Source organism: Mya arenaria, chromosome 11, assembly GCF_026914265.1.
Source record: "Mya arenaria isolate MELC-2E11 chromosome 11, ASM2691426v1".
Lineage (NCBI taxonomy): Eukaryota > Metazoa > Mollusca > Bivalvia > Myida > Myidae > Mya > Mya arenaria.
This window is the reverse complement of record NC_069132.1, coordinates 70,536,819-70,550,793: the sequence shown is the minus strand read 5'-3', so window position 1 is coordinate 70,550,793 and position 13,975 is coordinate 70,536,819. Positions and strand designations below refer to the sequence as shown.

Genomic DNA, 13,975 nt, shown 5'->3' with positions numbered 1-13,975 from the left:
AGACAAAATGTCCAACACCAGAGGCGAGTTGCAAGACCTGTTTCCTATCCACCAACCAACTCCTACCCAGACTTGAAATCGACTGATGAATGAACAACTGAATACTTACTTTTTTGCTCAACATAAAATTCCCCCAAACAAACGAGACTTACCTGTAAGTAGAAGTTGGGTTGGGATTCTATTAGTCATATTTCTATTGAGGGGATCAAATGAGATGTGCAGTGACCGTATAGTAATCAATCAGTATTAACCGCCAAAGCGCAAGGAATATTTGTCCCAAACCATTGAGGGATCAAAAATAAATTAACTCCCTTTCCCAACAGTAAGAGGTAAAAAGGGGTGGGTTCAGATCAAAAACCTTCCAAGAACCTAATGCGGTGGGCATTTGATCCCCTCAATAGAAATATGACTAATAGAATCCCAACCCAACTTCTACTTACAGGTAAGTCTCGTTTGTTTGGGGATTTCTATTACGTCATACTATTTCCGGAATCAAATGAGATTTCAACGCAAACAAAAAATGACTTGCGCAATCTCGTACAGGCACTTATTCAAAAACATCGAATATTCGTAGAAAAATGGGTACCTGTTTACTGTAAAACAACAACCTGGAAGGAGCAACAACTTTCTCTCTCCAGGGGCTTGTCATATAATCTGGCAAACGTTGTATCTGTGGACCAACCAGCTAATTTCATTATTTTTTATTGGAAGTCCGCTTGCTTTCACTTTCGATGAAGCAGCACTTCTTGTGCTGTGAGAGCTATATTTATCAATATCAATGCTAGAACTTTTCAACACAAATTTTATCCACCGACTTATAGTTGTTGAAACCACAGGTTTGTGTGGTTTAATATAACTTATTATCAACTGTCTAACACCATTACGTAACCCACTAGTTTGTTCAATATATTCTGCAATAGTACTATATACACAAATTTCGCTATCTAGCGTATATCTGTTCAATTTTAGGATCGGATTAACTTTTCCTTTCCTTGACTGTTTCAACAGCCCAAAGTAGTGTAACACATAAGACTCACTGTCTTTCATCATATTATCAAGTGTCAACAAAGAAATAGAATGGCTTCGACTTGCCTGAGTCAAAGCTATAAGCATAACTAGCTTGTAAGATAGCATCTTTAATGACAACTGTCTTGCTGGTGTCAGAGCTTTCAAATAACACAGAACTTTTGACACATCCCATGTCTCTTTGTATTTTGGTTTAGTTGGACGCAAGTTATAAACACCACTGAGAAAACGTATAACTAATGGATGGCTTCCCACATTATAACCATTTTGTTTTTTACATAAACTTGATACAGCACTTCTTGCAGTATTTAATGTTTCATATCTCAATCCTGAATCATATAGTTCAGTTAGAAATTCTATGCAGTACTCTATAGGGGTTTGAAGTGGATCAATTTCCCTTTCACGACAGAAGTGAATCCATCGGTTAATGTACGTGGAATATTGCTTCTGTGTAGTCTTTCTCCATGAGGCCATGATGATATTAATATACTTTTCAGATAAGTTTCGCTTTTCATAGGATCTCCGGATATACGACATAGCATTAGATGTAGTTTGTTGACTAAAGGATGCACTTTCAATGTTTGTGGTAATTTCAATGTGTCCTGGTCCACTTTCAGAATGAATGGATCGTGAGTCAACATTTCCAGAATACTGGTGAAAGAATTCTGTGTTATCCAAAAAGGTGCCACCAGCAAGGCCTCTGCTCTGTCCTGCCTCACTTTCTGAATTACTTGTGCCACACACCTGAAAGGAGGAAAGGCATATATGTATCTACCATTCCAATCCACAGAAAAAGCATCAACTGCTTCTGCATCTGGATCTGGTTTCCATGAAACAAATCGATCCAATTGCCTATTCAAACGAGAAGCAAACATGTCAATTTCCGGCAAACCAAAACAATTCACGGCTTCTGAAAAAACAGATTCTGCTAGTTTCCATTCAACATTTTCATTAAAATGTCTTGAACTAAAATCTGCCTCGTTTGCAATTCCAGGAACATGTGTTGCTGAAAGCCAAATTGCTCTATCCTTACTCCAGAGCCACATATGCTTTGCAATGTTGTTAAGTTGTTCTATTTTACCACCTATATGACAAATATATGCAACAGTACACGAGTTGTCAGAACGTATTTGTACATGGATGTTTGATTTTGTCTTACAAAATGACTTGAGAGCATGGCTTGCAGCAAACAATTCCAAGACATTGATAAGATTCTGAATCTCAGTATCATCCCATCGGCCACCAATACTTTCATTCTCTGAAACAGCACCCCATCCAAAAGAACTAGCGTCTGTGGTGATTATGAGATCTGGATTTCCATGTATAATCTGTCTATTTTGGTGAGAAAGATTTTGAATCCACCATGAGAGTTCATTTTTTATACTTTCTGTGATAGACATCATAGACTCATAATCACCAGCATGGTGTTGAAGTGCTTGAATTTTTGCACATTCAATAGTTCTGTAAAACAATGGACCAAACTCAACAGCCGAAAAGGATGACACCAAAAGACCCAAAATCCTAGCAACATCTCTAATTTTTGCTCTATCCTGTTTTTGCAAATCTGTGCATGATTGGACTATTTTTTTCCACTTTTTCTGATGGTAACGTTACCACCATTTTTTCTGAATCAATATCATTACCAAGAAATGTTATTTTTCTAGTTGGAACAATTACCGATTTTGTTTCATGAATCATGAATCCTAACTTCGCCATGAGATTGACAGTATCATGAACATTTTGCTCACATTCAGAATATGTATCACCCATTAACAGTGAATCATCAATATAACCTGAATTTTTGTGTCCCATCATGCGCAGAGATGCATAAACTGGCTTCATCATTTTTGTGAATTGTTTTGGCGCACAGGAAATACCATTTGGCAGGGCTCGATACTGGTATATCTTACCAAGATGAATAAATCTCAACTTGACTTGATCTTCAACTGCAATTGGTACACTGTAATACCCATGTCTGATTTCAGTGCTAGCAAAAAACGTATTTGGTTTTACCAATTTTAATGCAGATTCAAAGGTGTCCATTTTAAAATGATGGTATTCAACATATTTGTTGAGATTTTTAAGATTGAGAATCATCCGGTATTCACCAGAACGTTTTGGTATGACAAAAATTGGAGAAATATATTCATTTGGATGGTGACAAACCTCTACAATGACTTGCATTTCCAATAAATTTTCAATTTCTTGGCTAATCACATGCTCTTCTGTTTTCGAAAAATTACTTCTGTAACAGATTGAGTTTTTTGGGTTTTCCCCTTTTATAAATCAATATGGCAATGTTCAATAATATCTAAAACATTCTCATCACTTGTAATTTTTCTCCAATTTTTGACATAATCTTGTAATCTACCTGCACGAAAGGTACTGACCTGATCTACTTCTTCTGTGGAAATTTGCCGTTTTTTGTCATGGATTGGGATTCTGTGCGGGCTTGAAAACCACCACGACCACGACCACGGAAGCCTCGGCCTCTCAAATTGTATGGGTTAAACCCTCTTCGGCCCCGTCCTCTCATCGGACCTCCACCACGGCCTGTGGCTTTACCAATTCGGTTCATGTTATTGATTTCTCTGACGTTATTATTCACGTCATTGTCATTGCCGTACAGTAAATCAGTGTAGGGCAAAGATGCCGAAGTCAAATAGTGGTACTTATAGTCCAAGTCTGCTTTGTGAAGTTCTTTTCTCTTTGAATTTATCATTTTGTTAGCGTGGCCAAGGAGAGCAATGGCTGTGGTGCCTAGTTCAACATGCTCAGAGTCTGTTTCACTTTCAGCTGTTCCCAGCTTTTCCACAAGCTTTACAACATTCACCGATGCCTTCAAAAGTACACCTTGAAGTGAACTTAACCTACTATCTTCTGCCTGTGTGAAACTTTTAAGCAAGCGCCAGATACCTTGGTTTACCCGCGTCTTTACAAGAGAGTCACAATTTTGCGGTCTGTGTATTTGTTTGAGAATTTCTTCTAGATTTTCCTCCGACAAACCATTTCTGAATGAACTGTTTACCAGATTTGCTAAATCTGAATGTACCTCCGCATCTACTACTTCACTTTGCTGAAACTTGTCAAACAGTTTCTTGAAAATAGATTTCGACTGATTCTCTGTCGTTTCACTGAAACTTTCCCCGAAGGATTCAGACTGAAATTGTCCCTCAAACTCATCTTGTTCATACGGAACATCAATGTCATGTTGACCCTCATCGGGCCACTCAGAGTTCATAATGTCATTTATACACTTCTCTTGCTTATCAAGACGGGCATTTTGTGCATTCACATTCGAGTTGAGTACTCGCAGTATCTCAAGCACCTCATTCATTTTTCCGCCATTACTGTCTTTCTGAGAGGGTTTTGAGCTACTTTGAGTAGTTGAAGAGCCCGCTTTTTCAAGTGGAATCTTCGTCGACATTGTCGACGTTTTCTTTCCACTAGAAACGGCCGAAGCCGCAGCATTCTTCGAAATTTGGACTTCTTTGTCCGCCATTACACACGAGGGGATATTTTCGGCAATGCCGGAAATAGCAAAGAAACGATGTCGTAAAATTTTACGATACGTGTTAAAATACTTCTGCGAACAGAACAAAATTAAACTAATACGAATATTAGTTATATATCTTGAAAAACTTCTATTCTTTAATAAAAAAGAAACTACCAAATAGTTTCAAATATTAGAAGTATAACTGTATTCCTAAGAATACATCGACGAAGCAAACTTCGTCACGGTCGAGTGTAACTCAGTGAATAGGTCTTCACTGTACGAGTTACAACAGCGCACTGATTGATTACTATACGGTCACTGCACATCTCATTTGATTCCGGAAATAGTATGACGTAATAGAATTAAAAAAAGGCCCTGCTTCATAAATTTCGGCTTTTTTAAAGCCCAAAAGCATTTTACAAGTGCAGGTCATGCAGGCTTGTTCTGAATTAGACTACTGTGTACCAAGACAAGCATGATTTATAAAATCATGTGACCATTTTCTCTCAATTTGACTGTTTCCTTGACCTTGGATCTACTGATAAAATGGGTGATCTGTTGATCACACGGAGTAATAAATACAAACAATATCATTCAGTTTCATTATTCTATATCAGAATATGTTTATTTCCATGAAATTGCCCTTACAGTTTTAAAAAATAACTTATAATAAAAAGGTGACCCCTAAAGCCTCTGGTCAACCTTTCATGCATTATGATCTTTTGTGATATTACATGTACTCTCCTTCACTGCCCAGATCATATCGTCACAAAAAAAAACAATTCACTACAAGAATACCATTCTGGAACCAAAACCTTCATTTTTATTTTAATACACCAACAAAAAAGGACTACAAAACGTTTTACATGTATTATTTTTTTAATTGACTCAATGAAAATGGAATTTGTTTTGTTTCTTTCCATTCCAAAAATTGTTTCATTTCAATTTTACTACTATCGGTGATGAAAACAATAAAACAAAATAGTAAAAAATAGGACACATTTTACAATTAAATGACAGTCCTCATTTTCAATACCAAAAATCACAACTTATGTAATTATTATCATTACAGATTAGAAAACAACATGACAAATGCTAAAATGAAACTGTCTGTGAGGAATAATGAACAATACAAATATCCACAAAGCGATCATTCAGTCCAGCGATGAATACATTGGCTGTTAGTACACACATAGTAGAGCCGCATTCCCTCCTGTAAAAAACACAAAGCTCATTTGAACCTTCAATTTAAGCCTTAATTCATAATAGACTATTATCATAAATTAAAAGCCAAATACATGCCTTAAGCTCAAAAGCTAAATAATCAAACTTTTAAATCATCCTGAAAAGTCAAAGATGATTTTCTTAAAAAAAAATTAAAGGTAAAGTTCCAGACTAAAATCAACAATCTGCAAACCAGACCAGCACATTCATTTAACTTCTGGAATGGCAACCGGTGGGTTTTGCAGGTTGTCACTGAGACATTCTTTAAGACAGTTTTTGAAGCTAGAATAACATGATTTACCATAGCAATTTATTGTTTCTAACAAGAAGAGTAGTCATTCTAAAATGCCGTTTTTTGGTTGCCTGGACATGCATCATTAAAAAAAAAGAAGCCTGGACAGCATTTTAGAATGACTAACAAGAAAAACAAAGTCATTAGTTTGTTTTCGAAAAAGGGCACAACTGAAGTGTGTCACTGTCTACACTTTCATCAAAGGGCACCTTAGTCATATATATCTGACATATCATCTTTGTCATGAGTTAATAGCGCATAGGAAATTTGGGATGCACCCCCCTCCCCCCCCCCACACACTCCCACCCACACACCTCTTATATTCTCATATAAACATTGGTTTAAAATGAGTCCTTTGTTAAGGCTGTTTTTTCCCATTTTTTTTGGAAAAATGACTTATACCCTTATATTTTCATGAACATTAAACTACAGTCTTAAAAACAATTTTTTTTTAAATTCCAATTGTGGAGCCATATATATGGCAGCTCTGGGTAATTTAAAAAAGCCTTGTAAAACACTAAGGCACAATTTTGTTTAACTTGTTTCATAATCCATGAATGTAATCCATACCATATTAAGATTGGATTAACAAACAAACCTCAGCACGGGTACTGTGAGACTGGAAGAAGACGGATTCCTTGTGACCGCATCTTGGACATGGATGGTCATCTGTCCGAGGCAGTGTAGGGTCAGCGATAACATCACCGATAATCTGGGTCAGCTCACTATAAAACATAGTTTTACATTTACAACTAACCTGTCACAGTTTATAAAATATCAATGCCTATATGCTTTCAAAATATCTCGATTATAAAAATGATGCCTTCAGTTTATCCAAAAACAAAATATGATTTGTATTAGACAAAAAAACCATTAAATTCATTGATTAAAATTTTAAATATTAACAACCAATATGTTGTTACATTTTTCCCAAGAGATGAACGGCCAGCAAGACCTTAGAAAATGTGAGTCATTCTTTAATTTCCTTTAGTTAAAACATTACTGCCAACACCCCTAGATTTGTAACAGAGTCTATTTAAGCAGGCCTTAAGGAAGTCATTAAGAAAAGTTTATAAGTATATAACTCCCTAAAATGGACTTAAAGTTCCAAAATTGAGTCCTTGGAAGTATAAAAACTTCCATTATTTTGGGTAAAACTTCAAAATGTGAAGATATATCAACCCCTTAGTAGCCCCAATGCTACTTTATTGCATTATTTTGCAATAAGGCTTGTATTAAAAAGAATTGTTTGAAATAAATTTTGGTTGCACATTATTTGAATTCTTATCATAATAAACGGAAACGTTCTTAGTGTTTATGAGATTTAAACCACATTTCAAAAAAAAAATCTAAAATTCATGGCAATAAAGTTCAAAATTCCATTCTCAAATTCTAAGTGGAAGCCCTTGGTTAATAGGCAAAATATGTGACAGTTTAACAATACTTACTCCACTTCATGAGTGATTTTGTTCACATATATGCAAGGGTTTTCTGCAATTTGTTGGTAGTCACAGTTTCTGCACTGAAAAAGAAAATGTATTTCAAATATATATGCTTAACATTTTCAAATGGTCTTACTCTTTAATTAAATATTTCTTTGGTCTTAATTTTTAACCTTTAACCTAGTTAGGGTTTTTTGATGTACCATTAATTCAATTTGGGGCTCATATTATTGTTGATACTTTTCAAAAATTAAGCAACGATCAATCTTTTAAAAGCCTAAATACCTGCTATAACAACTGTAAATAAACTTGTCTAGAAGCAAAACCCCTTTTTTTTGTTCTTGTTACAACACAATAAATATTATTGATATGTTTTAAGAGACAAGAGAAAATATTTAAAGAGTCAAGAGAAAATATGTAAAACTTAAATAAACTTAAACCATTTACGGTCTTTAAACTTTGCAAAATAGATAACTTCTAAACCTTTTTTCAGAAAGATATAAATAACTAAAATATGAATTAATCTATTTATTAAATTTAATAATAGTATGCATACTGCAACTTTGGCTGATTTTTTTGTCTGAATCATATGGATTCAGCTGCGTACTCGCGTATAGGCAGGTACACGCTTGCATATTGTAAATCAGCAAAGTTTATGTAAAATTCAATGTTATTTACAATGGCTAAATAAAATGAAAAAGCTTAATTGTACATTGGCAATGAATTGCATAAAACTGGTTAGTTATATGGATCAGTGCAAGTTAGCCAAAATGTTTATTGATTGAACCTTTAATGGTCAATATGTATCGTCAAATAACCTAAAATGAACCAATCCAAACATTTAAATAGATCTGTTAACATACCAAAAGTTAACCTGTTTACAACTTATTGTGTTTTTTTATATTTATATATATTTAACGGAAATGGATGTTTCGGATATATTGGATTAGGTGGAACTAAGGGATTGTTGGATTATTATGGACTTATTGGATGTTACGATATATATAAAAGGAGAGGACTATGTTTTGAGAGTAGAATAGTTTTTGGATTGAGTAAATATACATCATGACACTCTGTTAGGGGATTACCAAATAAAACGTGATTGAATGTTAGACTGTATTTCTCTTGTGTATCCTGCCAAGAGATTTTTAGGTTATACATATATGTACATACATGTATCTGGGGTCAGGGGATAACTTGATAATTCTTAATTAAAATACTTACAGCATACAGAAGATTTCGGCTCTCTTTATCTTCCTTTGGATACAGCATGTTATTGCTAAAATAAAATGTACAAACCTAAATATTTATAGATTAAAATACAATGACTAATTTCACTAAATGAGAGTGTTGTGCAATACTTTATTAAGAACAATACATTTTCATTTAGTATATAAATGTTCACATAAAACAACCAAAGCAGAAGTCAAAACTATATGTCAATCAAAAAAACATTTATATATTTTATATGCAAAAATTACTATTCTGCCCATAAATATTACTTTACAATTGATTAATAGACAAGTTAACCCATTGGATATGACGTATCGCGAAATTGTGTGACATGGCAATCGGTGGCTAATAATCTTCACAAATATGTGACAGAAACTAAATGAATACCATTCTTTACAAAACTTGATTCCAACGAATCCAGGACCATCATCGTGTTGATCATATAGATCCATTTTTAACTACAATTAGGTGTTCTTCTTTCTCCAAAACAAAACAGAAATGTCCACTTCCGGGTAAATACTGTCGCTTACGATAAAAACGTTAATTAATAATTCAACTTTGTGGAACAGGCACCCACAGATGAAGAAAGTATCACGATATATAATTATTATTTCATTGATCATCAGCAGAATTTGTGTTTTGTTGTGGTTTACCGATTTGGGCATCTGGACATCTTTTTTACGTCAACTTGTGAACGTAAGCGATCTCTCCAGGTTCCAGCCGGCAAGCTACACGTCTGTATCCGTGGGCCGTATACGTGAGTCATTCAATAAAATAGCAAGCAAACATTTAAACGCGCAATTGTGTAGCCTTGACCAGGTAGCGGATAAACGAAAAACATGTCTGACGAGAGATATGACTTTGTGGTTTTGGGTGCCACCGGGTTTACGGGGCAGTTTGTTGTCGACGAAGTAGCAAGAGTTGCAGACCAAGAAAAACTCAAGTTTGCAGTTGCAGGGAGGTCCATGGAAAAACTGCAGAAGGTCTTGACGGAATCGTCACAAAGGACAGGTAAAGCAGATCACAAGTGTTTTGTCTAGTGTCCCTGTTAAACTGCATGAATTATGCATGTTTCTAAATAAATATCCTTAAAAGAATAAGAGAGAACAGATCAGTCATTAAATGTTACATGCTAAGAGTAAAGACATGTCACATCATTGGGCAACCATAAACTACTACTCTAATTATTTTTAAATATTTTAATCTAATTATTTTTAAATATTTTAATCCAATTTGCAATTCTTTTAATTTTAAGATCAGTCTTAATTGTCAAACTTTTCTGTAGAATTTTGCGCAAAACTGACATGGTTACATGTATGTTACAATGGCATATTGGCATACCTTTATTAACCATTTGTTATTTTCCTTATTCTTTATGTTTTAGGCAAAGAATTAGAGGAAACCCCCATCATTATTGCTGATGTGAAGAATGTTTCTTCCTTGGAAGAAATGTGCAAAAAAGCAAAAGTGGTTCTCAACTGTGTAGGCCCTGTAAGTCTCTGTATTACATGTATGCACTAGTCAATTGTAACCGTGGCCCCCCAAGGTCAGGGGCATACATGCCATATCCCCCGGCGGGGGGAAAAATCCCCCGGAATTTCGACCCATCCCCTGGTCCCCCGCCGGGGGATTTATGTCCCTTGGAATTAAAAAAAAAAAAAAAACTTGCTTAAGGTTGACAATGGAAAGCATCAATAATATTATGAGTGTGAAATTCCATGAAGGACCATGATGACCAGGTCCAAAAATTATTGTAATTTGAGTGTATTTTTGTATTTATTCTTATAGCATAAATGCAGATATAGAGCAAATTTCGTCGCGTAAAAATCCCCTGGTGTAATATCAAAATCCCCTGGAATTCAGACCAAAATCCCCTGGGAAGCCTCTCAGAAATATGGCATGTATGGTCAGGGGTTATATTGGGGGGAAATGGGCCGTGCGTTTACCTTCAGATGACCCTGCAATGCCTAGTGAATGCGGTGGTTTTGTTTTTCCCGGTGAAAATAGCATGGAATGGGCCTTATCTAGGATGTGTCCGGGGTGCAGGGGCATTTGGCGGGGATTTTTACCAGCAGTTTTTTCCCGCAGCGCGGTGATTTTACCAGGGAGAAGGTGGACTGAAAGTCAAAGTTCCTGGTATTCCCCAGACCTAGGGGGGCAGTGGTTACAATTGACTGGTGCATTATTATAATATGGCACTTGCTTTCCATTGATTAGCATGTAGTTTGAAACAACTGATTCAAAGTTTATTCAACCCAATAATGCTTTTGTATGTCTAATGTTTGACTAGTGTTAAGTTGTTATTTCATGAAACAGGAATCAAGTGAGATTGCATGATTTAGACACATTATGCTACCTACAAGAAGTTTCTTAATCCCTTTCTAATTTTTAAGTCAAAAACAATGATGGACATAATGTTAACAAAAACTTGATGGTTGTTAATATTTTTAGATATTACGAAAATACGCTTTAAATACGTCATGACTAAATTTGTTCAGGGTCTTGTCAAATATCAATGTTTTACGTCTGGCTAGTGAAATCTCAAGTTTATATTAAGTAGAGCTCTTGATAATTCAATCAGACTGCCAAACAGGTCTAGAGTAGACGACTGCAAAATTGTGTATGTTAATTTTCGAATAGTAGGATGCCAATTAACAAAGAATGCTGAATAGTAGGATGCCGGTGGATGTAACTCAGCAACGATCTCGGCCTAGGTGTCAAGTTATTTGACAGGTTGTTTATTGCACCATTTTCTTAAAATGACAGATTATGCGGTATTTAGGCATGGTTGATATATATTGAGAGTTTTCAAATGAAATTTTAAGGCCAAAAATTGATCAGATTATTTTTATCAAGAGCGGTAGTTTCCGTCGGATGAGCAGTAGAGCGGTAGTGGGTCTCACATACTGTTGATTTTACATACTGCTGGTAGAGTTCACATGTCTGCAATTGAAGATGATGGCCATTTGATTATAGAAATAACCTAATTTCAGTCTTGTACGATCAATAACTTTAGAAGTCTTTGTTAAATCATCACCAAATTTGATCAGAATGTGTATGGACATCATAACTTGAAAAATTTGGCACACAGCCATATTGCTCAAGTTACTCGAGAGTTATCACCCTTTGACTATAGAAACTCTCTAAAAAGGCATAATATCCGTAAGTATGATAAACCTCCTCTTTGGCACTGCATAATTATAACCCTTTAATTGGGAAAATGTATTTTAAAAAATCATCATTGTATTTTTGGAAGAGGTCTTAATTTCTATCTGATCCCAGTCACGTTTAAAAATGTTGAAAACCACTCGGTGAATCATTAAGGCCGAAATCTTTGTTTTTCCAAAGATTGAAAGAGCACAAACGAAAAGCAATTTTGTATACGTACAAAGTTGAGAAATAAGCCAGCATTCTAAAATCTTGCATTCATTTCAACTCATTACATAGACAACAAGTATGGGGAATTCCCTTTGAAACCAGATCATTATATACATTATGGGCATGCCTATTATACTTAAAATAATTTGAATACAAGATTTGAAATTTGATCTCATTTAACAATTACCTTTTGAAACTCATGATCTTACACACAAGTAGTTTATGTATCAGAAATGAAGTCAAATAAATGCTTGATTTAAACATGTGTATATTTTGAATAAGAAAGTAAACAATAATCGACTACAAGATATATACATGCAATATACATCTTAAAGGAACTATTAATTCCATAAATTTAACCCATTTTAAAAAAAAATCATGGATAGGGATGACTGTTTGTGCTGTCGCTGGCTGGTATGATGGGGGTAAGGATGATTGTTTTCCCTGTTTCTGCCTGTTAAAATGGTGGTAATGGGGTATGGGTGCCTGTTTTCCCTGTTTCTCCCTGTTATTATGGTGGTAATGGGGTATGGGTGCCTGTTTTCCCTGTTTCTGCCTGTTATTATGGTGGTAATGGGGTATGGGTGCCTGTTTTCCCTGTTTCTGCCTGTTATTATGGTGGTAATGGGGTATAGGTGCCTGTTTTCCCTGTTTCTGCCTGTTATTATGGTGGTAATGGGGTATGGGTGCCTGTTTTCCCTGTTTCTGCCTGTTATTATGGTGGTAATGGGGTATGGGTGGCTGTTTTCCCTGTTTCTGCCTGTTATAATGGTGGTAATGGGGTATAGGTGCCTGTTTTCCCTGTTCCTGCCTGTTATTATGGTGGTAATGGGGTATAGGTGCCTGTTTTCCCTGTTTCTGCCTGTTATAATGGTGGTAATGGGGTATAGGTGAATATTTTCACTGATGCTGCCTGGTATGATGGGGGTATGTGGGTAGGGAATGACTGATTTCGATGATTGTTTCTGCCTGTTATAATGGTGATATGGGGGTAGGGATGACTGTTTTACTGTAGCTGCCCAGTATGATGGGGGTATTGGGGTAGGGATGACTGTTTTTGTTGTAGCTGCCCGGTATGATGGGAGTATTGGGGTAGGGATGACTGTTTTTGCTGTAGCTGCCCAGTATGATGGGGGTATGGGGGTAGGGTTGACAGTTTTTGCTGTTGCTTCCCGGTATGATGGGGGTATTGCGGTAGGGATGACAGTTTTCGCTTTTGCTGCCCGGTATATTGGGGTAGGAATTACTGTTTTCGCTGTTGCTGTCTGATATGATGGGGGTATTTGGATAGGGATGACTGTTTTCACTGTTGCTGCCTGGTATGATGGGGGTATTGGGGTATGGGTGACTGTTTTACCTGTAGCTGCCTGGTATGATGGGCGTATTGGGGTATGGGTGACTGTTTTTACTGTTGCTGCCTGGTATGATGGGGGTTTTGGTGTAGGGATGACTGTTAGCTGTCGCTGCCCGGTATGATGGGGGTTTTGGTGTAGGGATGACTGTTTTCGCTGTAGCTGCCCGGTATGATGGGGTATTGGTGTAGGGATGACTGTTTTAGCTGAAGCTGCCCGGTATGATGGGGGTATTGGTGTAGGGATGACTGTTTTAGCTGTAGCTGCCTGGTATGATGGGGGCTTTGGTGTAGGGATGACTGTTTTAGCTGTAGCTGCCCGGTATGATGGGGGTATTGGTGTAGGGATGACTGTTTTAGCTGTAGCTGCCCGGTATGATGGGGGTTTTGGTGTAGGGATGACTGTCTTAGCTGTAGCTGCCCGGTATGATGGGGGTATTGGTGTATGGATGACTGTTTTAGCTGTAGCTGCCTGGTATGATGGGGGTATTGGGGTAGGGATGACTGTTAGCTGTCGATGCCCGGTATGATGG

The 13,975-nt window shown here is 36.4% G+C and overlaps 3 protein-coding genes across 3 annotated transcripts; 1 reads left to right on the top strand and 2 right to left on the bottom strand.

Moving 5' to 3' along the window:
* Positions 1-1,349: 1,349 nt before the first annotated feature.
* On the bottom strand, positions 1,350-4,333 carry LOC128209157 (uncharacterized). Its single transcript, XM_052913059.1, has 2 exons — positions 3,417-4,333; positions 1,350-1,770 (listed from the first exon to the last, which is right to left on the bottom strand). The coding sequence occupies exon 1, from the start codon at positions 4,265-4,267 to the stop codon at positions 3,422-3,424; it is 846 nt and encodes a 281-aa protein (XP_052769019.1). The 5' UTR covers positions 4,268-4,333; the 3' UTR covers positions 1,350-1,770; positions 3,417-3,421.
* Positions 4,334-5,186: 853 nt separating this feature from the next.
* On the bottom strand, positions 5,187-9,245 carry LOC128209428 (DNA-directed RNA polymerase II subunit RPB9-like). The gene is made up of 5 exons (XM_052913452.1): positions 9,101-9,245; positions 8,705-8,759; positions 7,487-7,560; positions 6,637-6,763; positions 5,187-5,735 (listed from the first exon to the last, which is right to left on the bottom strand). The coding sequence occupies exons 1-5, from the start codon at positions 9,163-9,165 to the stop codon at positions 5,673-5,675; spliced, it is 384 nt and encodes a 127-aa protein (XP_052769412.1). The 5' UTR covers positions 9,166-9,245; the 3' UTR covers positions 5,187-5,672.
* Positions 9,246-9,421: 176 nt separating this feature from the next.
* LOC128208747 (saccharopine dehydrogenase-like oxidoreductase) lies at positions 9,422-11,050 on the top strand. Its single transcript, XM_052912294.1, has 3 exons — positions 9,422-9,724; positions 10,098-10,204; positions 11,030-11,050. Exons 1-3 carry the CDS (start codon positions 9,553-9,555, stop codon positions 11,048-11,050), a joined length of 300 nt encoding a protein of 99 aa, XP_052768254.1. The 5' UTR covers positions 9,422-9,552.
* The last annotated feature ends 2,925 nt before the right edge of the window (positions 11,051-13,975 follow it).

Coding starts and splice junctions, on each gene's coding strand:
- LOC128209157 (XM_052913059.1), bottom strand. CDS start 4,267: ATGAACTCTGAGTGGCCCGATGAGGGTCAACATGACATTGATGTTCCG.
- LOC128209428 (XM_052913452.1), bottom strand. CDS start 9,165: ATGGATCTATATGATCAACACGATGATGGTCCTGGATTCGTTGGAATC. Junction 6,764..7,486: donor AAAATCACTCATGAAGTGGA/GTAAGTATTGTT, acceptor TATGTTTTATAG/TGAGCTGACCCAGATTATCG. Junction 5,736..6,636: donor CTCACAGTACCCGTGCTGAG/GTTTGTTTGTTA, acceptor TGTTTTTTACAG/GAGGGAATGCGGCTCTACTA.
- LOC128208747 (XM_052912294.1), top strand. CDS start 9,553: ATGTCTGACGAGAGATATGACTTTGTGGTTTTGGGTGCCACCGGGTTT. Junction 9,725..10,097: donor GGAATCGTCACAAAGGACAG/GTAAAGCAGATC, acceptor TTTATGTTTTAG/GCAAAGAATTAGAGGAAACC. Junction 10,205..11,029: donor TTCTCAACTGTGTAGGCCCT/GTAAGTCTCTGT, acceptor TTCATGAAACAG/GAATCAAGTGAGATTGCATG.